Raw genomic sequence first — 27,930 nt, 5'->3', positions numbered from 1 at the left:
GCGACTCAGCACCGCCAGAGGATTTCCTGGAGTTCCTCCATGGATAATCTCGGAGCACCAGGCGCTTCCCGAGCCCGGAGGGTGACACGGGGGGTGTCCCCAAGGAGCGGTCACTTTTGGGGTGGCCCAGAAAAACCCCACATCTCCCACGGCTTGGGGGAATTCCATGGGTTGGGATGGATCCCGGCGGTCCCAAATCCCCCCCACGGTGCATCTTTAGGGTGTGAGGGGGGGGTTTGGGGCACAGGGATGCGCCCCACGTCAACACCGGGCGCGGGGACACCCCAAGGCGGGGACACCCGGGGTGGCTTTTCCCTTCCAGCCGCTCCTGCTCCGTGTTTGTCCCCCTGGCCAGGAAATGGGGCTTTTCCCGGGGTTTTTTCCTCACATTCGGGGCCGGCTCCACGCTCCCAAACACGGCCACCAGCGAGGTGACACCACCAAAGCCACCAAAGGCACCACGGTTTAATCCCGGTGACACCACAGCAACACCGGAGGGGGGACCCCACAGCGAACCCCCCCCCCTCCCCCATCCCCCCATCACTTCCCAACACAAAAATCCCTAAAAATAATATCCAGGACATCCTCGGCGCCCACGTGCCCGGTGATCCTGCCCAGCTCTCGCCGTGCCAAGCGCAGCTGCTCCGCTGCCACCGCCAGGTCCCCGCTGTCCCCGCGGCCGAACCGCGCCAGCGCCGCCGCGCAGGCACCGAGGTGGCGGCTGTGCCGGCTCTGCGTCAGGCTGGGAGACCCCAAAAGGGGATCCCCGCACCTGGAAAAGCGGGATCAGCCAGCCCGGAGCGCACCAAAAACCCGGGATGAAGGTTTGGGATTCCCCCCCGCCCGCCGAACTCACAGCTGTGCCAGCTGCTGCGCCAGCAGCTCCAGGAGTGACTCCAGCCCCTCGCCCGTCTTGCAGGACAGGAGGGTGGCAGGGGGCTCAGGGGGTGTCCGGGCACAGGTGGCACTCAGCGACCCCCGGAGCCCCCCCAGCAGGTCGGCCTTGTTGAGCACCAGCACGCAGGGGGTGTCCGGGGGCGGCTCCAGGGCGGCCAGCGCAGCGCCCAGAGCCAGCGGCGTGGGTGACACCGAGGTGGCATCCAGCACGGCCAGCACCAGGTCAGCCTGGCACAGCCTGGCGACACGCGGCAATGTCACCTCGCTGTCCGAGCTGTGGGGGTCACCCCAAAACTTCCTCCCGGCTCTCTCCACCCCCCCCTCCGAACCTCACCGGTGCCGTGCTCGGGTCACCCCCTCGCGCTCCACGGGGTCGGTGGCCGGGCGCAGCCCCGCGGTGTCGCTGAGCACCAGCGGGTACCCGCCGATGTCCAGCGCCACGTCCAGCACGTCCCGCGTGGTGCCCGCCGCGGGGGACACGATGGCGGCCGGGCGCCGACCTGGGGACAGCGGGAATGACTCCCTGTGGGATTTTGGGAGCGTTATCCCAACCCCTCCACGCCTGGTCCCACTGTGGGTGATCTGGGGACACTGGGAATGATTCCCTGTGGAATTCTGGGAGCGTTATCCCAACCTCTCCATGCCTGGTCCCTGCCATGGGTGATCTGGGGACAGCAGGAATGATTCCCTGTGGAATTTTGGGAGCATTATCCCGATCTCTCCATGCCTGCTCCCTGCCATGGGTGATCTGGGGACAGCGGGAATGACTCCCTGTGGAATTTTGGGAGCATTATCCCAACCCCTCCGTGCCTGGTCCCTGCCATGGGTGATCTGGGTCCCTGTGGAATTTTGGGAGCGTTATCCCAACCCCTCCATGCGTGGTTCCTCCTGTGGGTTATCTGGGGACACTGGGAATCATTCCCTGTGGAATTTCGGGAGCATTATCCCGACCTCTTCATGCCTGGTCCCTGCCATGGGTGATCTGGGGACAGCAGGAATGATTCCCTGTGGAATTTTGGGAGCATTATCCCGATCTCTCCACGCCTGCTCCCTGCCATGGGTGATCTAGGGACAGCGGGAATGATTCCCTGTGGGGTTTTGGGAGCGTTATCCCAACCCCTCCATGCCTGGTCCCACTGTGGGTGATCTGGGGACACTGGGAATGATTCCCTGTGGAATTCTGGGAGCGTTATCTCAACCCCTCCATGCCTGGTCCCTGCCGTGGGTGATCTGGGGACAGCGGGAATGATTCCCTGTGGAATTTTGGGAGCGTTATCCCGATCTCTCCATGCCTGCTCCCTGCCATGGGTGATCTGGGGACAGCGGGAATGACTCCCTGTGGAATTTTGGGAGCGTTATCCCAACCCCTCCACGCCTGGTCCCACTGTGGGTGATCTGGGGACACTGGGAATGATTCCCTGTGGAATTCTGGGAGCGTTATCCCAACCTCTCCATGCCTGGTCCCTGCCATGGGTGATCTGGGTCCCTGTGGAATTTTGGGAGCGTTATCCCAACCCCTCCATGCGTGGTTCCTCCTGTGGGTTATCTGGGGACACTGGGAATCATTCCCTGTGGAATTTCGGGAGCATTATCCCGACCTCTTCATGCCTGGTCCCTGCCATGGGTGATCTGGGGACAGCAGGAATGATTCCCTGTGGAATTTTGGGAGCATTATCCCGATCTCTCCACGCCTGCTCCCTGCCATGGGTGATCTGGGGACACTGGGAATGATTCCCTGTGGAATTTCAGGAGCATTATCCCAACCCCTCCATGCCTGGTCCCTGCCGTGTGTGACCTGGGGACAGCGGGAATGATTCCCTGTGGAATTTTGGGAGCGTTATCCCGATCCCTGCCATGGGTGACCTGAGGACAGCAGGAATGACTCCCTCTGGAACTTTGGGAATTCTCCCCCCACGCCCCCACTCACAGAGGAGGTTGAGGAGGCTGCTCTTGCCCACGTTGGGGGGTCCGGCGATGACCGCTCGGACCCCTCCCCTCAGCAGCTCCCCCCGGCGCCCGTCCCTCAGGTGGCCTCGGATCTCCCGCTCCAGCGCCCGCACGGTGACATCCACTGTGGGGACACAGCCTCGGGTCACCCCTGCTTGGGGGACAGCACGTCCTGGCCCCCAAATTTGGGAGAGAAAACCCCCTGGGAGTGGCCCCGTGTCCGGGCCAAGGGGACAAACGTGGAGCTGGAGCGGCCGGATGGGAAAAGCCGCCATTTCCGCAGCGCCACCGGGCTCAGCAGCGCGCTGGGCACACGGAGGTGGCACGGGCACAGCAGGACCTCACCTTGGCACAAAACCTCCTCCTCCACGTTGTCATCCTCGCTGAAGTCGATGAAGGCCTCGAGGTGCGCAAGCGCCTGGGGTTGGGGTGGGAATCAGCGGGGACAGCCCCGAGCTGTGTCCCTCCCCCCCCCCCAAGGCGGTGGCCACCGCGGGAGGGCTTGGTGGCCCCGCAGGTGGCTCCCACCTGGGTGAGGGTGTGGCTCCAGCGCTGGTAGAGCTGCCCTAGGTCCCCCTCCATCTGTCTGAGGGCCTGGCGCCGCTGCGCCTCCGTCTCGGCCGCGATCAGGTCCCGCAGGCCCTCGGCCGCCGTCAGGTCCAGCTTGCCGTGGTGGAACGCCCGGCGCGTGAACTCGCCCGGCTCGGCCGGCCGCAGCCCCGGCAAGCGGCCTGAGGGAGGCACGGGACACCCCCGGTGAGGCTTGGGAATCGTGGGGGTGTTCCCAAGGGAAAAGGAATGGGGGAGGATCAGCCGGAAGCCTCGGGGTGCCAAAGGGAAGGGGGGAATGGGATGGGGATAAAAGGGATTGGGGAACTCAGCCAGCACCCTCAGGATCCCAAAAGGGAAGCAGGGAATGGGATGGGGATAAAAGGGATTGGGGAACTCAGCCAGCACCCTCAAGATCCCAAAAGGGAAGGGGGAAATGGAATGGGGACAAAAGGGATGGGAGGAAACTCAGCCAAAGGATCCCAAAGGGAAGCAGGGAATGGGATGGGGAAAAAAGGGATGGGAAGAAACTCAGCCAGAACCCTCAGGATGCCAAAGGGAAGCAGGGAATGGGATGGGGACAAAAGGGATGGGAGGAAACTCAGCCAGAACCCTCAGAATCCCAAAGGGAAGGGGGAAATGGGATGGGGACAAAAGGGATTGGGGAACTCACCCAGAACCCTCAGAATCCCAAAGGGAAGGGGGAAATGGGATGGGTTAGGACGCAAAGGGAACGGGGTAAAAGGGATTGGGGAACTCACCCAGCACCCTCAGCATCCCAAAATGAGGGGGAAAAGAGGGATGGGGGGAACCTTACCAAGTACCCAGAGCATCCCAAGGAGCAGGATGGGATGGGAAAGGGAAAAAGGGCCAGGAGGGATGGGAAAGGGCCAGGATGGGAGCAGGGGGCTCACCCAGTGCCCGCAGCACCCCGAGGGGATGGGAAAGGATCGGGACATGATGGGAAAGGGCCAGGATGGGACCGGGGGCTCACCCAGTGCCCGCAGCACCCCGAGGGGATGGATGGGATGGGAAAGGATCGGGATATGATGGGAAAGGGCCAGGATGGGACCGGGGGCTCACCCAGTGCCCGCAGCACCCCGAGGGGATGGATGGGATGGGAAAGGATGGGGACATGATGGGAAAGGGCCAGGATGGGAGCAGGGGGCTCACCCAGTGCCCGCAGCACCCTTAGGGGATGGATGGGATGGGAAAGGATCGGGATATGATGGGAAAGGGCCAGGATGGGACCGGGGGCTCACCCAGTGCCCGCAGCACCCTTAGGGGATGGATGGGATGGGAAAGGATCGGGATATGATGGGAAAGGGCCAGGATGGGACCGGGGGCTCACCCAGTGCCCGCAGCACCCCGAGGGGATGGATGGGATGGGAAAGGATCGGGACATGATGGGAAAGGGCCAGGATGGGAGCAGGGGGCTCACCCAGTGCCCGCAGCACCCTTAGGGGATGGATGGGATGGGAAAGGATCGGGATACGATGGAAAAGGGCCAGGATGGGACCGGGGGCTCACCCAGTGCCCGCAGCACCCTTAGGGGATGGATGGGATGGGAAAGGATCGGGACATGATGGGAAAGGGCCAGGATGGGACCGGGGGCTCACCCAGTGCCCGCAGCACCCTTAGGGGATGGATGGGATGGGAAAGGATCGGGATACGATGGGAAAGGGCCAGGATGGGACCGGGGGCTCACCCAGTGCCCACAGCACCCTTAGGGGATGGATGGGATGGGAAAGGATCGGGACATGATGGGAAAGGGCCAGGATGGGACCGGGGGCTCACCCAGTGCCCGCAGCACCCTTAGGGGATGGATGGGATGGGAAAGGATCGGGACATGATGGGAAAGGGCCAGGATGGGACCGGGGGCTCACCCAGTGCCCGCAGCACCCCGAGGGGATGGGAAAGGATCGGGACATGATGGGAAAGGGCCAGGATGGGACCGGGGGCTCACCCAGTGCCCGCAGCACCCTTAGGGGATGGATGGGATGGGAAAGGATCGGGATATGATGGAAAAGGGCCAGGATGGGACCGGGGGCTCACCCAGTGCCCGCAGCACCCTTAGGGGATGGATGGGATGGGAAAGGATCGGGATATGATGGGAAAGGGCCAGGATGGGACCGGGGGCTCACCCAGTGCCCGCAGCACCCCGCTGACCACGGCGGGCCCCCCGTGCACGTGCAGCTCGGCGCAGTCCTCCCCAGTGAAGCTGCGGGGCCCTGCGGGGACACAGGGCTGGGGTGGGCACCCGGCACCTCCCAGCCAGCCCCTCCCCATGTTTAGACCCCAAACTAGGATTTGGGAAGCTTCAGGAGAGACTCCTTTCCCCAGCAGCAGCTCTGTAGGATCGCTGCGCAGGGGCCGGGCAGTGACCCCAACCCCAAACGAGTGCCGGGGTTAAGCCGAGGGGGCTGAGCCCTGACTGTGCCAGACCCCAAGACCTCCATGGGGCACTGAGCCGCCCCTAACCCATCACCAGACCCTCCCCGAACCCCAATCGCTGCCCTCCCCCCAAACCTGGGAACCACACCACGAGGCCGCGGTCGAGGGTCTCGGCGGTGTCGGGGTCGCGGATGCGCCGCAGGGCCAGGACTCGGGGTGGGGGCACTTTGGGGGTGCCGGTGAGGCTCTGGAGGGCTCCCCGGCTGCCGGGGCCGCTGGCACGGATCACGGCCACCCCACAGCGCCCGGGGGCCGAGGACAAGGCGAAGATGGTGTCACCTCCCCCCGCGGAGCTCAGGGGACGCGCCCACCTGCGGGATGCCGGGGTCCTTATGGGCACCCCTGGGTGGGGCACAGAGGGGGCAGGGGCACCGCGGACACCCAGGGAGCCTCCCCAGGCGGGACCCCTCCCCAGGTCCTCCCCCTCCCCAGGTACTTCCCTCCCTGGCTACTCCCCCTCCCCATGCACCGCCTCCCCACGTACCCCCCCCTCCCACGGTCCCCAAACCGCTCCGGTTCAGCCATTCCCGTGGCTCCCCACCCCACAGGCACCCCTGTGCCCCCCATGTCCCCCCTGTCCCCGTCACCTGCCCCGCGCCGCCCTCACGGCCCCGCGCAGCGCCATCACCGCCCTCCCGCTGCCCTCCGCGCGCCCGCCTGGCCCCGCCCACCGCCGCACGCCATTGGTCAATGCTCACTGAGAGGCGGGGCTAACGCGGAAATACCGCTTCTGATTGGCCATCCTGCGGCCATGGCGAAAGGCCTGCCTCAGCGCACCGCCCATTAGAGCACGCTATTGGGCAATGTCCGCCGAGGGGCGGGGCTAACGGCTCAGCACGGCTTCTGATTGGTTAGTGAGCAAACATGGCGGCGCGCTGGCTGAAGCCGCCAGGACCCGGCGGTTCCGCCCGGCCCCGCCCGGGGGTCCCCGCGCGTCCCCTCGGGGTCCCCCTGCCCGCACTCCCACCCCGAGGGGGCTGCGGGGCTGCACCCCACCCCTCCTCCGTCCCTTCGAGGCGCTGCGCTGCCGCTCGGAGCTGCTGCACCCTAAAAATCACCCCCAGCCCCTCAGGGATGTCCCCGTGTCCCCGCTGAGCTGGCGGCTCCCCGTGAGAATTGGGGGGACCCCCCTCATGGCAGAGCCCACCGCTGCCCCGTCCCTTCTGCACTCACTGCTGTCCCCGTGCCGGGCGGGGGGAGGTCCGTCTGTCCCCACCCTGCGGTGTCCTGGAGCCCCGGGGGGATTTGGGGAACCCCTGCCCACCCTGCGGGGTCCCCTCCGCTCGGCACCCCCGCACCCCCGGGGCTGAACCCCGGCTCCGCACCCGCCCAAACCGGAGCCGCTCCTCCCCCGGGGAACCCCAATCCCGGCTCATCCCGGGGGTCCCATCCCCGCGGAGGGGTCGGCACTGACCCCTGGGTTGTGGGGCTGGGGGGGATCCCCCAAAAGCGCCCCCAAAAGCGCGCGCCGGGAGGGACCCGCGGCCGCCCGAGCCCGCAGCGCTCCGTGAACCAGAGAAATGATCCGGGAGCCGCGTCACGGCTCGGCTCGGGTCCTCGTTCCGCGTCTCATCCCGCCCCTGAATCCCGCTCCTCATCCCGCATCCCAGCCCCATCCGCTCCCAGTCCCGCTTCTTATCCCAAATCCCATCCTGTATCCACCTCCCGCATCCCAGCCCGCTGCCTGTCCGCTCCCGATCCCGCTTCTTATCCCAAATCCCATCCTGTATCCACCTCCCCATCCTGAACCCCATCCCCGTCCCCATCCCTGTCCCCATCCCACCCTCCTTCCCAGGACCCGAGGTTTTGGATCCAGGCAGGGATAGACCGGGAATCACACAGGGATCCAGGCAGGGATAGACGGGGGTAGACAGGGAATCACGCAGGGATAGACAGGGAATCACACAGGACGCAGGCAGGGATAGACAGGGATCCAGGCAGGGAATCACACAAGATCCAGGCAGGGAATCACACAGGGATAGACAGGGAATCACACAGGATGCAGGCAGGGATAGACAGGGATGCAGGCAGGGAATCACACAGGATCCAGCCAGGGAATCACGCAGGGATGCAGGCAGGAATAGACCAGGAATCACACAGGGATGCAGGCAGGGATCCAGGCAGGGAATCACGCAGGGATAGACAGGGAATCACAGAGGGATCCAGGCAGGGAATCACACAGAGATACAGGCGGGGATAGACAGGGAATCATGCAGGGATAGACAGGGAATCACACAGGATCCAGGCAGGGAATCACACAGGGATAGACAGGGAATCACACAGGATCCAGGCAGGGAATCACACAGGGATAGACAGGGAATCACACAGGATGTAGGCGGGGATAGACAGGGATCCAGGCAGGGAATCACACAGGATCCAGCCAGGGAATCACGCAGGGATGCAGGCAGGGATAGACCAGGAATCACACAGGGATGCAGGCAGGGATGCAGGCAGGGAATCACACAGAGATGCAGGCAGGGATCCAGGCAGGGAATCACACAGGATCCAGGCAGGGAATCACACAGCGATCCAGGCAGGGATGATGCCCAGGACACCGGAATTCCCGGGATACCCGACACCATCAACACCGCCCTCTCTGCCCCTGTGGATGCCCCAAACTCCCCCATTCTCCACGAAGATCCCCATCAGGCGATCTTCCAGAGGGATTCACAATCCCGGCATTCACAGCCCTGCTCCCCCTGCAAGGCCTGGAGCAGCCCCAGCTGACCCCGGGCCCCCTCCCCACCCTGTGCCCAGTTTTCCCCTCTCCCAAAACTGGCACCATTCCCAAGCCTGGCAGAGCCTCCAGCCTGTCCCCCGTCTCCAGCTGAGGTGACAGCGGCGGGGACAGCTCCTGGTGGCACCACCGAGCCGCGCTGGCACCCGGCCCCTGCCCCAAAATAGCCGCGGGTGGGGCGGGGGGGCAGCGGCACCGGGCACAGCGGTGCCCCCCACCCCAATCCCCTCCTTCCCGGGCAGAGGGGGGGGGGGCACGGTCGGCCCGGGGTCGGGCAGGACCCTCCGGGATTTTGGGGGGGGGCTGCGGGGGACCTCCCCCGAGTGGGAGGGGGGGGGAGGTCGGTCTGGGGGTGGGGGGGTCACCCAAAATGTCAGGAGGGCGGCGCGCACCCCGCTCGGATTACCGGGAGCCGCCTCAGCGGGCACCGCGCCGGGGCAGGGGGGGCACTGGGGGGGCACGGGGGGGCTCTTGGGGACAGCCCTGGGGACAGGCAGAGCGAGGGGGGTTGGGGATATAGGGCGGGGGGGGGGGACACTGGGGACAATGGGGTACGCTGGGGACACCGGAGAGGCGGCGCCGGTGCCACCGCCGGGCAGAGCCGCCCACCCCCCCCGCTCCTCCCGGGACCCCCCCACGGGGCGCGGCCGGACACGCGTGGCCAGCGCGGCCGGCGCTGGGGAGCCGCGGCCAACCAGAGCATTAAAGGGGCCGGGAGCTCGGGCTCCGCTCCGCCGCCGCCTTTGTCCCTCCTCCCGCCCGGCACCGGCGGCACCGGCGGCGGCACCGGCGGCCCCGGCGGCCCCGGCGGCCCCATGCACCGGCCCCCGCCGCCGCCGCCGAGCCGCGCACCATGCCCGAGCCGCCGGCCGCAGCGCAGGACGGCGAGCGGCCCCGGCGGGGCCCGGCCGCGGAGGAGCGAGCGGAACCGGCGGCCCCCACCGGCGTCCTGGGTACGGGGGGAACCGGGCGGGCACCGGGCCGGGGGTACGGAGGGGGATTGCGGGAGGCGGCGAGAGGGTCGGGGAGAGGGGCACGGGGAGGGCTGGGGGCGGAAGGGCCCGGTTCCTGCGGCTCGCTGCGGATGCGGGCCGGGATGCGGCTCCCCGGGACCGCCGGGGGGGGTGTCGGGGCTGCCGGTAGCGCTCTGAGCATCCCCCCGGTACCGCTCCGTGCCCCCCTCCGTGGGGGTCCCGCCTCCTGCGGGGGGGGCTGCGGGTCTCTGGTGGTCGCGTCTGATTTTGTGTCCCACTCCCCCCCCTTTCTCCGGACAGCTCCGAGCCCCCCCGGGCTGCGTTTCGCACCCAGCTCCGCGTCCCCCGCTCACCGGTGACATCCCCAGCGCGGTGTCCCCGCACCCCCCGTGCCACCCCCACCCCAGGGAGGTGTTTTTGCCGCCCCCCCCCCCCCCCCCGCCGCCAGGCCCGTGCCCTCCCAGCACCACGAGAAGGGGGGTGGGGGTGGCGCAGCTCGCAGCCTTTGTGTCGCTGTCCCCACGCTGGCGCTGGGGTCCCCTCCCCGCCTGGCGCTGGGCCAGGTGACACCCCCCGATCGGGGTCCCCGCGGGGGTGGGGAGGGTGGCAGGGCCTGGTGGCTGCTGTGCCACCGAGCAGCGGGGCTCCCGGCTGCCGGTGGGTGACCCACTTCGTGCCGCCCCCCGGGACGCTCGGGCCGGGGCAGTGGCGGCCCCCGCCACGCCGCAGCTCCGGTGACCTTAGGCCGGGAGCCAAGGTGAGCGGCACCGCCGGCGACAAACGGGGACAAGCGGGGGCACCCGGCGGCGCGCCCGGGGGCTGGCACACAGCGCTCCAGCCCCGGCGACCCCGCGGTGCCACCTCGGTGGTGGCACCGCGTGCCGGGAGGGGCTGCGGGGACAACGGGACGAAGGGGACGCGTGGTTGGAGTGGGGTGAGGGGGGCGGTCACCCCCCCCCCCCCCCCCAAACCCGGCAAGTTTGGGGGCGCTGGGGACCCCTCTTTTCCATGACCTTGGGCAGGAAAAGCCGCCCTGCCCCCGGATTTGGGGCTCCGGGGTGGGCATTGCACACGCTGGTGTCGGTGTCGCCGGTGTCCGTGCCCGCGGCCGGGTCCCGCAGTCGCCACCCGCGCCGGGTGCCACCGCTGCGGGCAGGACATGAATAATGCAGGGTGGGTGAGCTCAGCCCGCCGGCGTCACCCGGCTGCCAGGGTGGCACGGCCGGGCACCCTGCTGGCCCTGCACCCTGAAACGCTGGCACCCTAAAACACTGGCACCCCACAACACGGGCACTTGGCACCCCGACAGCTCAGCACCCCGAAACACCTGCATGGTACCCCCCCACCCTGATACCCCAACACCCTGGCACCCGGGTACCCCAACACCCTGATACCCCAACACCCTGGCACCCGGGTACCCCAACACCCTGATACCCCAACATCCCAACACCCTGGCACCCCAACACCTTGACACCCCAATGCCATGGTACCCCGGCACCCCAATACCCCAACACCCGGGTACCCCAACACCTCAGCCTCCCAGCACCCCTGCACCCTGACACCCCCAATACCCTGGCACCCCAACACCCCAACGCTCTGATACCCCGGCATCCCAACACCCTGGCACCTTGGCACCCTGCTACCCTACCGCCCTGGCACCCCAACACCTTGATACCCCAAAACCCTGGCACCCTGGTACCTCTGCACCCTGGCACCCCAACACCCCTGCACTGTAACACCCTGGCACCCCGGTACCCCAGCACCCAGGCACCTCAACACCCAGACACCCCAACATCCCAACACCCTGATACCCCAACACCCTGATATCCCAACAGCCCTGCACCCCAGCACCTCGACACCCTGGCACCCCAGCACCCAAACACCCTGGCACCCCAACACTCCAGCACCCGTAAACCCCAGCACCTCGGCGCCCTGGCACCCCAACACCCGAGCACCCCTAAACCCCAACACCCCACACCCTGGCACCCCAACACCCTGATAACCCAGCACCCTGGCACCCCAGCACCCGAGCACCCCTAAACCCGAGCACCTCGGCACCCTGGCACCCCAACACCCTGATAACCCATCACCCAAACACCCTGGCACCCCAACACTCGAGCACCCCTAAACCCCAACACCCTGGCACCCCAGCACCCTGATAACCCAGCACCCCAACACCCTGATACCCCAACAATCCTGCACCCCAACACCTCGACACCCTGGCACCCCAACACCCTGATAAACCAGCACCCAAACACCCAAACACCCCAGCACCCGAGCACCCTTAAATCCCAGCACCTCGGCACCCTGGCACCCCAACACCCTGATAACCCAGCACCCAAACACCCTGGCACCCCAACATCCGAGCACCCCGAAACCCCTAAACCCCAGCACCCTGGCACCCCATCACCCGAGCACCCCTAAACCCCAGCACCTCGGCACCCTGGCACCCCAGCACCCTGATAACCCAGCACCCAAACACCCTGGCACCCCAACATCCGAGCACCCCTAAACCCCAACACCCTGGCACCCCAGCACCCTGATAACCCAGCACCCCAACACCCTGATACCCCAACAATCCTGCACCCCAACACCTCGACACCCTGGCACCCCAACACCCTGATAAACCAGCACCCAAACACCCAAACACCCCATCACCCGAGCACCCTTAAACCCCAACACCTCGGCACCCTGGCACCCCAGCACCCGAGCACCCCTAAACCCCAGCACCTCGACACCCTGGCACCCCAACACCCTGATAACCCAGCACCCAAACACCCTGGCACCCCAACACTCGAGCACCCCTAAACCCCAACACCCTGGCACCCCAGCACCCTGATAACCCAGCACCCAAACACCCTGGCACCCCAACATCCGAGCACCCCTAAACCCCAACACCCTGGCACCCCAACACCCTGATAACCCAGCACCCAAACACCCTGGCACCCCAACATCCGAGCACCCCTAAACCCCTAAACCCCAGCACCCTGGCACCCCAGCACCCGAGCACCCCTAAACCCCAGCACCCTGGCACCCTGGCACCCCAGCACCCGAGCACCCCTAAACCCTAGCACCTCGGCACCCTGGCACCCCAGCATCCGAGCACCCCTAAACCCCAGCACCTCGGCGCCCTGGCACCCCAGCACCCTGATAACCCAGCACCCAAACACCCTGGCACCCCATCACCCGAGCACCCCTAAACCCCAACACCCAAACACCCTGGCACCCCATCACCCGAGCACCCCTAAACCCCAACACCTCGACACCCTGGCACCCCAGCACCCGAGCACCCCTAAACCCCAACACCCAAACACCCTGGCACCCCATCACCCGAGCACCCCTAAACCCCAACACCTCGGCACCCTGGCACCCCAGCACCCTGATAACCCAGCACCCAAACACCCTGGCACCCCAACACCCCACACCCTGGCACCTCAGCATGCCGGTACCCCGGCAGCGCAGGGCAGGACACGGTGCCACAGCGGGGGTGGCAGCCTGGCAGCCTGGCACTGTCCCCAGCTGCCACCCACGGCTCGGGGACAGCGCAGCCTTTCAGAGCCCATCGGGGCGCTGAGTTTGTGGGGTCTCAGCAGAGATTCCCGGGGGGTTCCCGGGGTTGGGGTGCATTCCCTGCCATGAGCAGCTCTGGCATTTCCTGTTTTTCCGGGCGGTTTCCGGCACCCCGAGCCCTTCCCAGCCCTGGGGCACCCGGAGAGGCCTCGACATCCCCGGCCGAGGAGGGGACACTGAGGCAGGAGGGGACACTGAGGCAGCGAAGCGACAAACGGGGTCCCCACCGCCATCGGGGACCTCCTCCCTGCCAGCTCCGGGTGGATTTTTTGGGCTGCCCCCTGTCCCTGGGGACACCGGGCACGGGGTGTCCCAGGGCTGGGCCACCCCAGAGCGGGCCAGTGGCCGTGTCCCCTCGCTGCCACCCGCTCGGGGGGTGCTGCTTTGGGGACTGTCCCCATCCCACCTCGGCGCGGCGGCGCGGGGCCTCGCCGGGTTTCCATGGAGACCGGCTGCTTTTTTTTCCCCCCTATTCCCGTTTTTCCTGCGCTTTTCCATCCATCCCTCGGAGCCCGGCCCCGCCGAGGGGCAGCGGGAGGAGGTGAGAGGTTTTTGGGGACTCTCCGAGGGGACATCCCGCGACACTCGGCACCCCGGGGGTGCCAGGACGCGCTGGCGGCTCCTCCCCGCAGCTGTCGGGGCCGATTTTGGGATCTGCCGCAGGAGAAATCCGATGCCAGGGCGGTGGCACCGCCAGCGGGGCCGTGACCTGTGCCATGGCCGGGGTGGGGACAGCCGGGGACGTGTCCCGCGCTCATCCCGGGGCTCCCGGGCGGTTTGGGATCCGCTTCCCGGGGATTTTGATCCCTCCCCGGCCTCCTCCCGGCAGATAAACTCTTCGGGAAGCGGCTGCTCCAGGCCGGGCGCTACATCATGTCCCACAAGGCCTGGATGAAGACGGTGCCCACGGAGAACTGCGATGTGCTCATGACATTCCCGGGTAGGGATGGGCACGGGAAAAGCGGGATTGGGATGGGATGTGGCCGGAAAAACCGGGATAGGGATGTGCACGGGAAAACTGGGAGAGGGATGTGACCAGGAAAACCGGGATTGGGATGGATGTGCTCTGGAAAACCGGGATTGGGATGTGCACGGGAAAACTGGGATTGGGATGTGACCAGGAAAACCGGGATTGGGATGTGTCCCAGAAAATTGGGATTGGGATGTGACCGGGAGAATCTGGGATAGCCGGGGCACGTGGGGATGGGGATGGTGGGAAGAGCCCGGGGGGTGGCAGTGGGGATGGGGGATGGGGGACGTGGAGAAAACGTGTGGGGTGTGGGATTGGGGAGAGATGTGGGATGTAGAGAGGGATGCGGGATGTGGGGAGGGAATGGGACCGGGATGGGGGATGTGGGAAGGGATGGGGACTGGGATGGGGGATGTGGGGACAGATGGGGCTGTATGGAGGGATGGGGACTGGGATGGGGGACAAGGGCATGGATGGGAACTGGGATGAGGGACACGGGGACGGATGGGGACCGGGATGAGGGACACGGGAATGGATGGGGACTGGGATGAGGGACACGGGAATGGATGGGGATTGGGATGAGGGACACGTGGTGGGCTGGGGACCGGGATGAGGGACACGGGGACGGATGGGGATTGGGATGAGGGACACGTGGTGGGCTGGGGACCGGGATGAGGGACACGGGGACAGACGGGAACTGGGATGAGGGACACGGGGATGGATGGGGACCGGGATGAGGGACACGGGAATGGATGGGGACTGGGATGAGGGACACGGGAATGGATGGGGATTGGGATGAGGGACACGTGGTGGGCTGGGGACCGGGATGAGGGACACGGGGACGGATGGGGATTGGGATGAGGGACACGTGGTGGGCTGGGGACCGGGATGAGGGACACGGGGACAGACGGGAACTGGGATGAGGGACACGGGGATGGATGGGGACCGGGATGAGGGACACGGGGATGGATGGGGACCGGGATGAGGGACACGGGAATGGATGGGGATTGGGATGAGGGACACGTGGTGGGCTGGGGACCGGGATGAGGGACACGGGGACGGATGGGAACTGGGATGAGGGACACGGGGATGGATGGGGACCGGGATGAGGGACACGGGAATGGATGGGGACCAGGATGAGGGACACGGGGACGGATGGGGACCGGGATGAGGGACACGGGAATGGATGGGGACCGGGATGAGGGACACGGGGATGGATGGGAACTGGGATGAGCGACACGTGGTGGGACACGGGGACGGATGGGGACCGGGATGAGGGACACGGGGACGGATGGGGACTGGGATGAGGGACACGGGGACAGATGGGAACTGGGATGAGGGACACGGGGATGGATGGGGACCGGGATGAGGGACACGGGGACGGATGGGGACTGGGATGAGGGACACGTGGTGGCACATGGGGATGGATGGGGACTGGGATGAGGGACACGGGGATGGATGGGAACTGGGATGAGGGACACGTGGTGGGACACGGGGACGGATGGGGGCCGGGATGAGGGACACGGGGTGGCCCATGGAGCCCGCTGCCCACCCCGCAGACACCACGGATGACCACACGCTGCTGTGGCTGCTGAACCACATCCGCCTGGGCATCCCCGAGCTCATCGTGCAGGTGCGGCACCACAAGCACACGCGCGCCTACGCCTTCTTCGTCACCGCCACCTACGAGAGGTGCGTCCCCCCCGGCCCCGCCGCGCCCGCACAGGGGCACGGGGTTAGGGGGGTACGGGGTTACGGGGATAACGGGGTTAGGGGGATAACGGGGTTATGGGGATAAATGGGTGCGGGGTTATGGGGATATGGGGGTATGGGGGTATGGGGGTATGGGGATATGGGGATATGGGGATATGGGGTTATGGGGATATGGGGATATGGGGATAAATGGGTGCGGGGTTATGGGGTATGGGGGTATGGGGGTATGGGGATATGGTGTTATGGGGATAAATGAGTGCGGGGTTATGGGGTTTTGGGGATATGGGGTTATGGGGATGTGGGGATATGGGGTTATGGGGTTATGGGGATATGGGGATGCAGGGATACGGGGTTATGGGGATGCAGGGATACAGGGTTATGGGGATGCAGGGATATGGGGGTGCGGGGTTATGGGGATACGGGGTTATGGGGTTTTGGGGATATGGGGATGCAGGGATATGGGGGTTATGGGGTTGTGGGGATATGGGGTTATGGTGATACAGGGATACAGGGTTATGGGGTCATGGTGATACGGGGTTATGGGGATATGGGGTTATGGGGATGCAGGGATATGGGGTTATGGGGAGGCTGGGATGTGGGGAGATGGGGATACAGGGATATGGGGATGCAGGGATACAGGGACACAGGGACAGAGGGATACCAGGATACAGGGATATGGGGACACGGGGATACAGGGACACGGGGATATGGGGATATGGGGATATGGGGACACGGGGATATGGGGACATGGGGACACGGGGATGTGGGGACACAGGGATATGGTGATGCAAGGATGTGGGGACACCGGGATATGGGGACACCGGGATATGGGGACACCGGGATATGGGGCTGCCAGGATATGGGGACACCGGGATATGGGGACACGGGGATGTGGGGCTGCCGGGATATGGGGACACCGGGATATGGGGCTGCCGGGCCGCGTCCCCAGCGCTGTGCCCCGTTCCCGCAGTTTGCTGCGCGGGGCGGATGAGATCGGGCTGCGGAAGCCGGTGAAGGCGGAGTTCGGGGGCGGCATGCGCAGCTTCTCGTGCGAGGAGGATTACATCTACGAGAACATCGAGAACGAGCTCGGCTTCTTCACCTCGCAGGTGGGAGCGATGTGGGGTTATGGGGATGTGGGGATATGGGGTTATGGGATATGGGATATGGGGATATGGGGTTATGGGAATGTGGGATATGGGATATGGGGATATGGGTTATGGGGATGTGGGGTTATGGGGTTATGGGGATGTGGGATAAGGGATATGGGTTATGGGGATGTGGGGTTATGGGGTTATGGGGTTATGGGATATGGGATATGGGGATGTGGGTATATGGGATATGGGATATGGGTTATGGGGATGTGGGATATGGGATATGGGATATGGGTTATGGGGTTATGGGGATGTGGGGTTATGGGGTTATGGGGATGTGGGATATGGGATATGGGTTATGGGGACGTGGGGATATGGGGATGTGGGATATGGGATATGGGATCTGGGGATGTGGGTATATGGGGTTATGGGATTATGGGGTTATGGGATTATGGGGATATGGGATATGGGGTTATGGGATATGGGATATGGGGTTATGGGATATGGGATATGGGGATATGGGGATGTGGGATATGGGATACTGGGATCTGGGTTATGGGGATATAGGGATATGGGGATGTGGGATATGGGATACTGGGATCTGGGTTATGGGGATATGGGATATGGAATACGGGGATACTGGGATCTGGGATATGGGGATATGGGATATGGGGTTTTGGGGATATGAGGATACAGGGATATGATGATATGGGATACGGGGATATGGGATATGGGATACTGGGATATGGGGATATGGGATATGGGGATATGGGGATCTGGGATATGGGGTTATGGGGGTATGGGATATGCGGATACAGGGATATGATGATATGGGATATGGAGTTATGGGGTATGGGATACTGGGATACTGGGATACTGGGATACTGGGATACTGGGATACTGGGATACCGGGATATGGGAATATGGGATATGGTGATGTGGGATACAGGGATAATGGGATGCAGGGATATGGGGTTATGGGAATATGGGGATTTGGGGAGGCTGGGGTATTTGGATGTGGGGATGTGGGATATGGGGTAGGGGATGCAGGGATACAGGGATATGGGGATGAGGGGATACAGGGATGCCGGACAAGGATTCAGGGATTCGGGGATATGGGAATGCAGGGATGAGGGAATGCAGGGATGAGGGGACAGAGGGACACGGGGCAGGGAGGGGAAGGGAGGGGAGGTCACCACCCCCTCCCCAGCGAGCCCCATCCCGCCTGGCACCCACCCGGCCCCGCAGTGCTGGGGACAAGGCGGGCCAGGGAGGAGGGGACAGTCCCGGGCGGGGGACAGGAACGGTGCCGGGGTGTCCCCGCAGGAGCGGCAGAACATCATCAGGTACTGGCTGGAGAACCTGCGGGCCAAGCAGGGAGAGTCCCTGCACAACATCCACTTCCTCGAGGGACAGCCCATCAGTGAGTGTGGCACTGCCGCGGCACCCGGCGGCACTCGGTGGCACTGCCATGGCACCCGGCGGCACCCGGTGGCACTGCCATGGCACTGCCATTGCAGCCGGCGGCACCCGGTGGCACTGCCATGGCACTGCCATGGCACCCGGTGACAGCTGATGGCACTGCCGTGGCACTCGGTGACAGCCGGTGGCACTGCCATGGCACCCGGTGGCCCTCGGTGGCACTGCCATGGCACCCGGTGGCACTCGGTGGCACTGCCATGGCAGCCGGTGACACCCGGCGGCACTGCCATGGCACCCGGTGGCACTCGGTGGCACCGCCATGGCACCGCCACACCACAGCACCGCCACCCCCTGCCCCTGCCCAAGCGGTGCCGTGGTGGCCCCGGCGGGCACCAGCCCCTTGTCACCAGTGTCCCCACCCCTGGGCTGGTGGCTGCATGCTGGGCACAGAGCCACGCTTACCCCAACCCCACTGTCCCCACTGACCCCACTGTCCCCACTGTCCCCACTGTCCCTGTCCCAACCGCACCACACCACGTGTGGGGTGGCAGTGGGGTCCCGGGGTGGGCTGGAAGTGTCCCCACTGTCCCTGACCCCGTGTCCCCAACTCCAGGACGATGTGAGGGTGGTGGCTTCATGATGGGCACAGAGCCGTCCCCGCTGTCCCTGCCCCAACCCCACCACACCGCGCCCATGTGGGGTCACAGGGGGATCTCTCACCTTGTGTCCCCTCTGTCCCTGACCCCGTGTCCTCATCGTCCCCGACCCCAACCCCGCTGTCCCTCACCCCGTGTCCCCACTGTCCCTGACCCCGTGTCCTCATTGTCCCTCACCCCGCTGTCCCTGACCCCATGTCCCGGCTGTCCCTTACCCCGTGTCCCCGCTGTCCCCGTGTCCCCGCTGTCCCCCGCCCCATGTCCCCACTGTCCCTGTCCCCGTGTCCCCGCTGGCCCCGTGTCCCCACTGTCCCTTACCCCGTGTCCCCGCTGTCCCCCGCTCCATGTCCCCACTGTCCCTTACCCCGTGTCCCCGCTGTCCCCGTGTCCCCGCTGTTCCCCGCCCCATGTCCCCACTGTCCCTGTCCCCGTGTCCCCGCTGTCCCTTTCCCCGCTGACCCCCTGTCCTCGCTGTCCCCACCCCATGTCCCCGCTGTCCCTCACCCCGTGTCCCCGTGTCCCCGCTGTCCCTCACCCCTCTGTCCCTGTCCCCGTGTCCCCGCTGTCCCCATGGTCCCTGTCCCCGCTGTCCCCTCTGTCCCTGTCCCCGTGTCCCCGTGTTCCCATCGTCCCTGTCCCCGTGTCCCGGTGTCCCCGTGTCCCGGTGTCCCCGTGTCCCCATTGTCCCTCACCCCTCTGTCCCTGTCCCCTTGTCCCCGTGTCCCCTCTGTCCCTGTCCCCGTGTCCCCATTGTCCCGGTGTCCCGGTGTCCCGGTGTCCCGGTGTCCCCGGGCAGTCCCGGAGCTGGCCGCACGGGGGGTGATCCAGCAGCTCTTCCCGCTGCACGAGCAGAGGATCCTCAAGCGCCTGATGAAGTCCTGGGTGCAGGCGGTGTGCGAGGCGCAGCCCCTCGGTCAGTTTTGGGGTCACCCTGGCGGCTTTATGGGATCCCAGCCCCTCGGTCAGTTCTGGGGTCACCCTGGCGGCTTTATGGGGTCCCAGCCCCTCGGTCAGTTCTGGGGTCACCCTGGCGGCTTTATGGGGTCCCAGCCCCTCGGTCAGTTTTGGGGTCACCCTGGCGGCTTTATGGGGTCCCAGCCCCTCGGTCAGTTTTGGGGTCACCCTGGCGGCTTTATGGGGTCCCAGCCCCTCGGTCAGTTTTGGGGTCACCCTGGCGGCTTTATGGGGTCCCAGCCCCTCGGTCAGTTCTGGGGTCACCCTGGCGGCTTTATGGGGTCCCAGCCCCTCGGTCAGTTTTGGGGTCACCCTGGCGGCTTTATGGGGTCCCAGCCCCTCGGTCAGTTTTGGGGTCACCCTGGCGGCTTTATGGGGTCCCAGCCCCTCGGTCAGTTTTGGGGTCACCCTGGCGGCTTTATGGGGTCCCAGCCCCTCGGTCAGTTCTGGGGTCACCCTGGCGGCTTTATGGGGTCCCAGCCCCTCGGTGAAGCTTTGGGATGACCCCGGTGGGGTTTTGGGGGTCCCAGTCCCTTGGTGAGGCTTTGAGGTCACCCTGGGCGGTTTTGGGGTCCCGTTTGGGATGACCCCGGCAGGGTTTTTGGGTTCGGGTGAGGCTTTGGGGTCACCCTGGGTGGTTTATGGGGTCCCAGCCCCTTGGTGAGGCTTTGAGGTCACCCTGGGCGGTTTTGGGGTCCCGTTTGGGATGACCCCGGTGAGGTTTTTGGGGTCCCAGCCCCTCAGTGAGGCTTTGGGGTAACACCAGCGGGGTTTTTGGGGTCCCAGCCCCTCGGTGAGACTTTGGGGTAACACCAGCGGGGTTTTTGGGGTCCCAGCCCCCTGGTGAGGTTTTGGGGTAACACCAGCGGGGTTTTTGGGTTAGGGTGAGGTTTTCAGGTGACCCTGGTGGGCTTTTTGGGGTCCCAGCCCCTCAGTGAGGCTTTGGGGTAACACCAGCGGGGTTTTTGGGGTCCCAGCCCCTCAGTGAGGCTTTGGGGTAACACCAGCGGGGTTTTTGGGGTCCCAGCCCCTCAGCGAGGCTTTGGGGTAACACCAGCGGGGTTTTTGGGGTCCCAGCCCCTCGGTGAGGCTTTGGGGTAGCACCAGCGGGGTTTTTGGGGTCCCAGCCCCCTGGTGAGGTTTTGGGGTAACACCAGCGGGGTTTTTGGGTTAGGGTGAGGTTTTCAGGTGACCCTGGTGGGCTTTTTGGGGTCCCAGCCCCTCAGTGAGGCTTTGGGGTAACACCAGCGGGGTTTTTGGGGTCCCAGCCCCTCAGTGAGGCTTTGGGGTAACACCAGCGGGGTTTTTGGGATCCCAGCCCCTCGGTGAGCTTTGGGGTAACACCAGCGGGGTTTTTGGGGTCCCAGCCCCTCAGCGAGGCTTTGGGGTAACACCAGCGGGGTTTTGGGGGTCCCAGCCCCTCAGTGAGGCTTTGGGGTAACACCAGCGGGGTTTTTGGGGTCCCAGCCCCCTGGTGAGGTTTTGGGGTAACACCAGCGGGGTTTTTGGGTTAGGGTGAGGTTTTCAGGTGACCCTGGTGGGCTTTTTGGGGTCCCAGCCCCTCAGTGAGGCTTTGGGGTAACACCAGCGGGGTTTTTGGGGTCCCAGCCCCTCAGTGAGGCTTTGGGGTAACACCAGCGGGGTTTTGGGGTCCCAGCCCTGCTGACACCCCCCTGTTTCCCCCCAGATGACATCTGTGACTATTTTGGGGTGAAGATCGCCATGTACTTCGCCTGGCTGGGCTTCTACACCTCGGCCATGGTGTACCCGGCCGTCTTCGGCTCCATCCTCTACACCTTCACCGACAGCGACCAGGTGAGGGCACGGGGCCACAGGGGACGGGATTTGGGGTCACGGGGAGGTTCCCGGCCTTCCTGGAGGGTTTTCATCCCTCCTTGTGGGTTTCAGTCCTTCCCTGCGGGGTTTTTTTCCCCCCTTTTTTGGGAATTTTCATCCCTTCCTTGTGGGTTTTCCATCCCCTCCTTGTGGATTTTCCAATCTTCCTGGAGGGTTTCTATCCCTCCTTGGGGTTTGCTGTGTCTCCTTGTGGGTTTTTCTTCCCTCTGTGGGGTTTCCGTCCCCTCCTTGTGGGTTTTCAGTTCCTCCTTAAGGGTTTGCATCCTTCCTTGTGGGTTTCCACCTCTGTTTTGGTGTTTTGATTCCCTCCCTGGAGCTTTCCAGACTTTCTTGGGGTTTCCATCCCTCCTTGTGGGTTTTAATTCTCTCCTCGGGGTTTCCATCCCTCCTTGTGGGTTTTAATTCTCTCCTCGGGCTTTCCATCCCTCCTGGTGGATTCCCAAAATTCCTTGAGGGTTTCCATCCCTCCTTTGGTGTTTTTCACTCCCTCTTCGGGCTTTTCATCCCCTCCTCATGGGATTTCCTTCCCTCCTGGGTGGTTCCTCTCCCTCCTTGTGCCATTTCCACCCCTCCTCGAGGCTTTTCCATCCTTCCTCGTGCATTTCCACCCTTCCTCACCTCCTTCCCTCCCTCTTCCCCCAACTTTTCCCCCCGATTCCCCACCCCTGCCATTCCCGCTGCGTTCGGGTTCCTCCCAACCCTACAGGGCTGGGTTTGGGGCACATCGGGGCCGCGAGGGGACCAACCCCGGTGCAGTTGGTGCCATCCGTCCCCCAGACCAGCCAGGACATCTCCTGCGTGGTCTTCGCCATCTTCAACGTCATCTGGGCCACGCTGTTCCTGGAGGAGTGGAAGCGCCGCGGCGCCGAGTTCGCCTACAAATGGGGCACGCTGGACACCCCCGCGGAGTCCATCGAGGAGCCCCGGCCCCAATTCCGGGTCAGACACTCGGGAATGGGCTCCCAACCCTTGGGAAAGGCCCCGTTCCTTCAGGAGGGATCCCTCCTATTGCTTGGGAAGGTTTCCATCCCTTGGGGGGGTCCCAGTTGTTATGGGGAGGTCCCGTTCCTTGGGGAGGGTCCCATCCTTTGTGGGGGTCCCGTTCCTTGGGGAGGGTCCCTCCCTTTTGGGGATCCCATTCCTTGGGGAGATCCCATTCCTTGGGGAGATCCCGTTCCTTAAAGAGGGTCCCATCCTTTGTGGGGGTCCCGTTCCTTGGGGAGGTCCCATTCCTTAGACGGGGTCCCATCCCTTTTGGGGGTCCCATTGCTTTGGGAGATCCCATTCCTTAGAGGGGGTCCCATTCCTTTTGGGGGTCCCATTTGTTATGCGGAGATCCCATTCCTTGGGGAGATCCCATTCCTTAGAGAGGGTCCCATCCCTTTTGGGGGTCCCATTCCTTGGGGAGATCCTGTTCCTTGAGGAGGGTCCCATCCCTTTTGGGGGTCCCATCCCTTTTGGGGGTCCCATTGCTTTGGGAGATCCTGTTCCTTAAAGAGGGTCCAATCCCTGGTGGGGGATCCCATTCTTTGGGAAAGGTCCCATCTCTTGGGGGGCATCCTATGCCATGGGGAAAGTCCCATTCCTTGGGAAAAGTCCCATCCCTTGGGGGGGTCCCGTCCCTTGTGGGGGATCCCATTCCTTGTGGAGGATCCCCTTCCTTGGAGAGATCCCATTCCTTGGGGAGGGTCCCATCCCTTGTGAGGGTCCCATCCCTTTTGGGGGTCCCATTGCTTTGGGAGATCCCATTCCTTGGGGAGATCCCGTTCCTTAAAGAGGGTCCCATCCTTTGTGGGGGATCCCATTCCTTGGGGAGATCCCATTCCTTAGAGAGGGTCCCATCCCTTTTGGGGGTCCCATTCCTTGGGGAGATCCTGTTCCTTGAGGAGGGTCCCGTCCCTTGTGGGGGTCCCGTCCCTTGTGGGGGATCCCATTCCTTGTGGAGGATCCCCTTCCTTGGAGAGATCCCATTCCTTGGGGAGGGTCCCATTCCTTTTGGGGGTCCCATTTGTTATGGGGAGATCCCATTCCTTGGGGAGGGTCCCATCCCTTGTGGGGGTCCCATCCCTTTTGGGGGTCCCATTGCTTTGGGAGATCCCATTCCTTGGAGAGATCCCGTTCCTTAAAGAGGGTCCCATCCTTTGTGGGGAATCCCATTCCTTGGGGAGATCCCATTCCTTAGAGAGGGTCCCATCCCTTTTGGGGGTCCCGTTCCTTGGGGAGATCCCGTTCCTTGTGGGGGATCCCATTCCTTGGGAAAGGTCCCATCCCTTGTGGGGGTCCCGTTCCTTGGGGAGATCCTGTTCCTTGTGGGGATCCCATTCCTTGGGGAGATCCCGTTCCGTAGAGAGCGTCCCATCCCTTTTGGGGATCCCAGTTGTTATGGGGAGGTCCCGTTCCATAGAGAGGGTCCCATCCCTTGTGGGGATCCCATTCCTTAGGGAGATCCCATTCCTTGGGGAGGGTCCCATCCCTTTTGGGGATCCCATTTGTTATGGGGAGATTCCATTCCTTGGAGAGGGTCCCATCCCTTTTGGGGGTCCCGTTCCTTGGGGAGATCCCGTTCTGTAGAGAGGGTCCCATCCCTTGTGGGAATCCCATTCCTTGAGGGATCCCATTCCTTCGAAGATCCCATCCCTTTTGGGGGGGTCCCATCCCTTGGGGGATCCCATCCCTTTTGGGGGGTCCCATCCCTTGGGGGATCCCATCCCTTTTAGGGGGTCCCATCCCTTGGGGGATCCCATCCCTTTTAGGGGGTCCCCATCCCTTGGGAAGGTCCCCAGGGCTGGGGCACCCCGTGGCGAGGTGGGGCTCACAGAGGGATCCCACGGAGCCCTGGGCTCACCCCCCGCCGCGCCGCCCCGAACGCAGGGGATGAAGCGGATCAGCCCCGTGACCAGCGCGGAGGAATTTTATTATCCCCCCTGGAAGCGGCTCCTGTTCCAGAGCCTCGTCAGCCTCCCCGTCTGCCTCGCCTGCCTCTGCCTCGTCTTCCTCCTCATGCTCGGCTGCTTCCAGCTCCAGGTGCGTCCCTGGCCCTGCAGGGATGGGCTGGCAGCGGCTCTTGGGGACAGGGATGGTGGCACTGGTCCTGATCCTGATCCTCATTCTGTTCCTGGTCCTGATCCTGATCCTGATTCTGGTCCTGATCCTGATCCTGATCCTGAATTCTGTTCCTGGTCCTGATCCTGATCCTGATTCTGATCCTGATTCTGGTCCTGATCCTGATCCTGATCCTGGTCCTGATCCTGATTCTGGTCCTGGTCCTGGTCCTGGTCCTGATCCTGATCCTGATCCTGAATTCTGGTCCTGGTCCTGATCCTGATCCTGGTCCTGAACCTGATCCTGGTCCTGATCCTGATCCTGATCCTGATCCTGATCCTGTTTCTGTTTCTGTTCCTGGTCCTGACCCTGACCCTGACCCTGATTCTGGCCCTGCTCCTGTTCCTGTTCCTGTTCCTGTTCCTGCTCCTGTTCCTGTTCCTGTTCCTGTTCCTCTCCCTGTCCCTCTCCCTTTCCCTGCCCCCATCCCCATCCCATCCCTGTCCCACCCCCATCCCATCCCTGCCCCTGTCCCATCCCCATCCCATCCCTGTCCCACCCCCATCCCATCCCTGCCCCTGTCCCATCCCATCCCATCCCATCCCGGTCCCATCCCATCCCATCCCATCCCATCCCATCCCATCCCTGTCCCCATCCCTGTCCCATCCCCATCCCATCCCTGTCCCCATCCCTGTCCCATCCCCATCCCATCCCTGTCCCACCCCCATCCCATCCCTGCCCCTGTCCCATCCCATCCCATCCCATCCCGGTCCCATCCCATCCCATCCCATCCCATCCCATCCCATCCCATCCCATCCCATCCCTGTCCCCATCCCTGTCCCATCCCCATCCCATCCCATCCCTGTCCCCATCCCTGTCCCCATCCCATCCCATCCCATCCCATCCCATCCCATCCCACAAATCCCCTCAGGAGCTGGTGCTGAGCATCCCGGAGCTGCCGCGCATCCTCCGCTTCCTGCCCAAAATCATCCTGGCCGTCATTGTCACCGCCTGTGACGAGCTCTACAAGAAAGTGGCCTTGTGGCTCAATGACATGGGTGCGTGGGGACCCTGGGGGACACCGAGGGGACACCGGGGGTGGCCCTGGCACAGGGGCTGGCACCCCCCAAACCCCGCTGAGCCTCCCTGTGCCCTGCAGAGAATTATCGGCTGCAGAGCGCCTACGAGAAACACCTCATCATCAAAATCGTCCTGGTGAGGGGACACTGGGACACGGCGGGGGCACTGGGGGGCACTGGGGGGGGCACTGGGGGGGTCCCAGTGGCTCTTGGTGAGGGGACAGAGGGGACTGGGGGACACTGGGGGGGTCCCAGTGGCTCTTGGTGAGGGGACAGAGGGGACTGGGGGGCACTGGGGGGGTCCCAGTGGCTCTTGGTGAGGGGACAGAGGGGACTGGGGGACACTGGGGTGGTCCCAGTGGCTCTTGGTGAGAGACAGAGGGGACTGGGGGGCACTGGGGGAGTCCCAGTGGCTCTTGGTGAGGGGACAGAGGGGACTGGGGGGCACTGGGGGTGTTCCAGTGGCTCTTGGTGAGGGGACAGAGGGGACTGGGGGGCACTGGAGGGGCACTGGAGGGGTCCCAGTGGCTCTTGGTGAGGGGACTGGGGGGACTGGGGGGGACTGGAGGGACAGAGAGGACCAGAGGGGTCCTGGCAGTCACAGAGGGGACACAGAGGGGACCGGAAGTTTTCTGCTGCCACCGTGGGGACACCGAGGTGACCGAGAAGCCCCGGTGCCACTCCCCGTGTCCCGGTGCCACCCCCCCGTGTCCCGGTGCCACTCCCCGTGTCCCGGTGCCACCCCCGATGTCCCGGTGCCACCCCCGGTGTCCCGGTGCCACCCCCGATGTCCCGGTGCCACTCCCCGTGTCCCGGTGCCACCCCGGTGTCCCGGTGCCACTCCCCGTGTCCCGGTGCCACCCCCCGTGTCCCGGTGCCACCCCCGATGTCCCGGTGCCACCCCGGTGTCCCGGTGCCACTCCCCGTGTCCCGGTGCCACCCCCGGTGTCCCGGTGCCACCCCCCCGTGTCCCGGTGCCACCCCCCCGTGTCCCGGTGCCACTCCCCGTGTCCCGGTGCCACCCCCCCGTGTCCCGGTGCCACCCCCCCGTGTCCCGGTGCCACCCCCGGTGTCCCGGTGCCACCCCCCCGTGTCCCGGTGCCACCCCCCGGTGTCCCCGGTGCCACCCCCGGTGTCCCCGGTCCCACTCCCCGTGTCCCGGTGCCACTCCCCGGTGTCCCCGGTGCCACCCCCGATGTCCCGGTGCCACTCCCCGTGTCCCGGTGCCACCCCTCGGTGTCCCCGGTGCCACCCCTCGGTGTCCCCGGTGCCACCCCTCGGTGTCCCCGGTGCCACCCCCGGTGTCCCCGGTGCCACCCGCAGTTCCAGTTCGTCAATTCCTACCTGAGCCTTTTCTACATCGGATTCTACCTCAAGGACATGGAGCGGCTCAAGGAGGTGAGGGGACCCTGCCCGGGGGACAGATGTCCCCACAGTGTCCCCAACACCCCCCTCACCCCTTCTCCACCACCGCCACCACCCCTGGGTGTCCCCGCGTGTGTCCCCTCGGTGCCGCGGCGGTGCCCAGCGCGGCTCACGGCGTGTCTCTGTGTGTGTCGCCGTGTGTCGCCGTGTGTCGCCGTGTGTCGCCGTGTGTCGCCGTGTGTGTGTGTCCCTTGTGTCCCTTCCGCAGCTCCTGCTCATCCTGTCCCTGTCGCAGAGCCTCGCGCGGCAGCTCCGGGAGGCTCTGCTCCCCTCCATCCTCCTCCACCTCCACCTGTCCCTCATCTTCCTCAGGCGCCTCCTGCTCTTTGGCTGGAGCCTGGGAGTGTCCAAAGTAGGAGCGGGGAGGGACGGGTTGGGAATGTCCCCCCCCCCCACCCCGGGACACGGTGGGGACACTGATGTCCCCAACCCTCCCCCTTTTCCCCCACTGGGGTGGCGGTGGGGCTGCTGCGGCCCCGCCCCATCGGGAGTGGTCAGCGATGGGTGGGGGGGGGGGGGTGACCCAGGAGGGGACACGCCGGGGTTGGGGTGTCCTGAGCGGCCATCGAGGCCATCGAGGGCCGGAGGGA

At 64.9% G+C, this 27,930-nt stretch overlaps 2 protein-coding genes across 12 annotated transcripts in view; one reads left to right on the top strand and one right to left on the bottom strand.

Moving 5' to 3' along the window:
• Positions 1-517: 517 nt before the first annotated feature.
• Positions 518-13,014, bottom strand: GTPBP3 (GTP binding protein 3, mitochondrial). 7 transcript variants are annotated; one of them, XM_032092464.1, is made up of 9 exons: positions 7,021-7,516; positions 5,923-6,158; positions 5,538-5,624; positions 3,373-3,575; positions 3,190-3,262; positions 2,825-2,968; positions 1,232-1,397; positions 857-1,135; positions 518-772 (listed from the first exon to the last, which is right to left on the bottom strand). In XM_032092464.1, the coding sequence occupies exons 1-9, from the start codon at positions 7,461-7,463 to the stop codon at positions 541-543; spliced, it is 1,863 nt and encodes a 620-aa protein (XP_031948355.1). In that variant the 5' UTR covers positions 7,464-7,516; the 3' UTR covers positions 518-540. The 7 variants fall into 7 exon arrangements, with proteins under 7 accessions (XP_031948355.1, XP_031948358.1, XP_031948357.1 ...); XM_032092467.1 differs by lacking the exon at positions 7,021-7,516 and adding an exon at positions 12,992-13,014 and having other exon boundaries at positions 519-772; XM_032092466.1 differs by lacking the exon at positions 7,021-7,516 and adding an exon at positions 6,435-6,962 and having other exon boundaries at positions 519-772.
• Positions 9,435-27,930, top strand: part of ANO8 (anoctamin 8) — a 29,808-nt gene continuing 11,312 nt past the window's right edge. The window contains exons 1-13 of one of the 5 annotated variants that reach the window (XM_032092430.1): positions 9,435-9,537; positions 13,958-14,068; positions 15,658-15,790; positions 16,782-16,920; positions 18,232-18,328; positions 19,780-19,896; positions 21,625-21,752; positions 22,572-22,733; positions 24,666-24,818; positions 25,768-25,894; positions 25,996-26,051; positions 27,239-27,313; positions 27,549-27,692. In XM_032092430.1, coding sequence (XP_031948321.1) covers positions 9,438-9,537; positions 13,958-14,068; positions 15,658-15,790; positions 16,782-16,920; positions 18,232-18,328; positions 19,780-19,896; positions 21,625-21,752; positions 22,572-22,733; positions 24,666-24,818; positions 25,768-25,894; positions 25,996-26,051; positions 27,239-27,313; positions 27,549-27,692 — 1,542 coding nt within the window. In that variant the 5' untranslated portion in view covers positions 9,435-9,437. Of the gene's footprint in view, positions 9,538-12,982; positions 13,670-13,957; positions 14,069-15,657; positions 15,791-16,781; positions 16,921-18,231; positions 18,329-19,779; positions 19,897-21,624; positions 21,753-22,550; positions 22,734-24,665; positions 24,819-25,767; positions 25,895-25,995; positions 26,052-27,238; positions 27,314-27,548; positions 27,693-27,930 lie in introns of those variants that run through there. The other 4 variants (XM_032092428.1, XM_032092429.1, XM_032092432.1 and 1 more) reach the window with 4 other exon arrangements.

This window comes from Corvus moneduloides, chromosome 28 (assembly GCF_009650955.1).
Source record: "Corvus moneduloides isolate bCorMon1 chromosome 28, bCorMon1.pri, whole genome shotgun sequence".
Lineage (NCBI taxonomy): Eukaryota > Metazoa > Chordata > Aves > Passeriformes > Corvidae > Corvus > Corvus moneduloides.
This window is presented reverse-complemented; position numbering and strand designations above follow the sequence as displayed.

Bases quoted from the DNA above. Each gene is read 5' to 3' on its own strand.
- GTPBP3 (XM_032092464.1), bottom strand. From the start codon at position 7,463: ATGGGGCTGGGATGCGGGATGAGGAGCGGGATTCAGGGGCGGGATGAG. The intron at 3,576-5,537 runs GTGAGCCCCCGG...TGCCTCCCTCAG, and splicing joins CGGGGTGCTGCGGGCACTGG to GCCGCTTGCCGGGGCTGCGG. The intron at 1,136-1,231 runs GTGAGGTTCGGA...GCGTGTCGCCAG, and splicing joins GTGACCCGAGCACGGCACCG to GCTGTGCCAGGCTGACCTGG.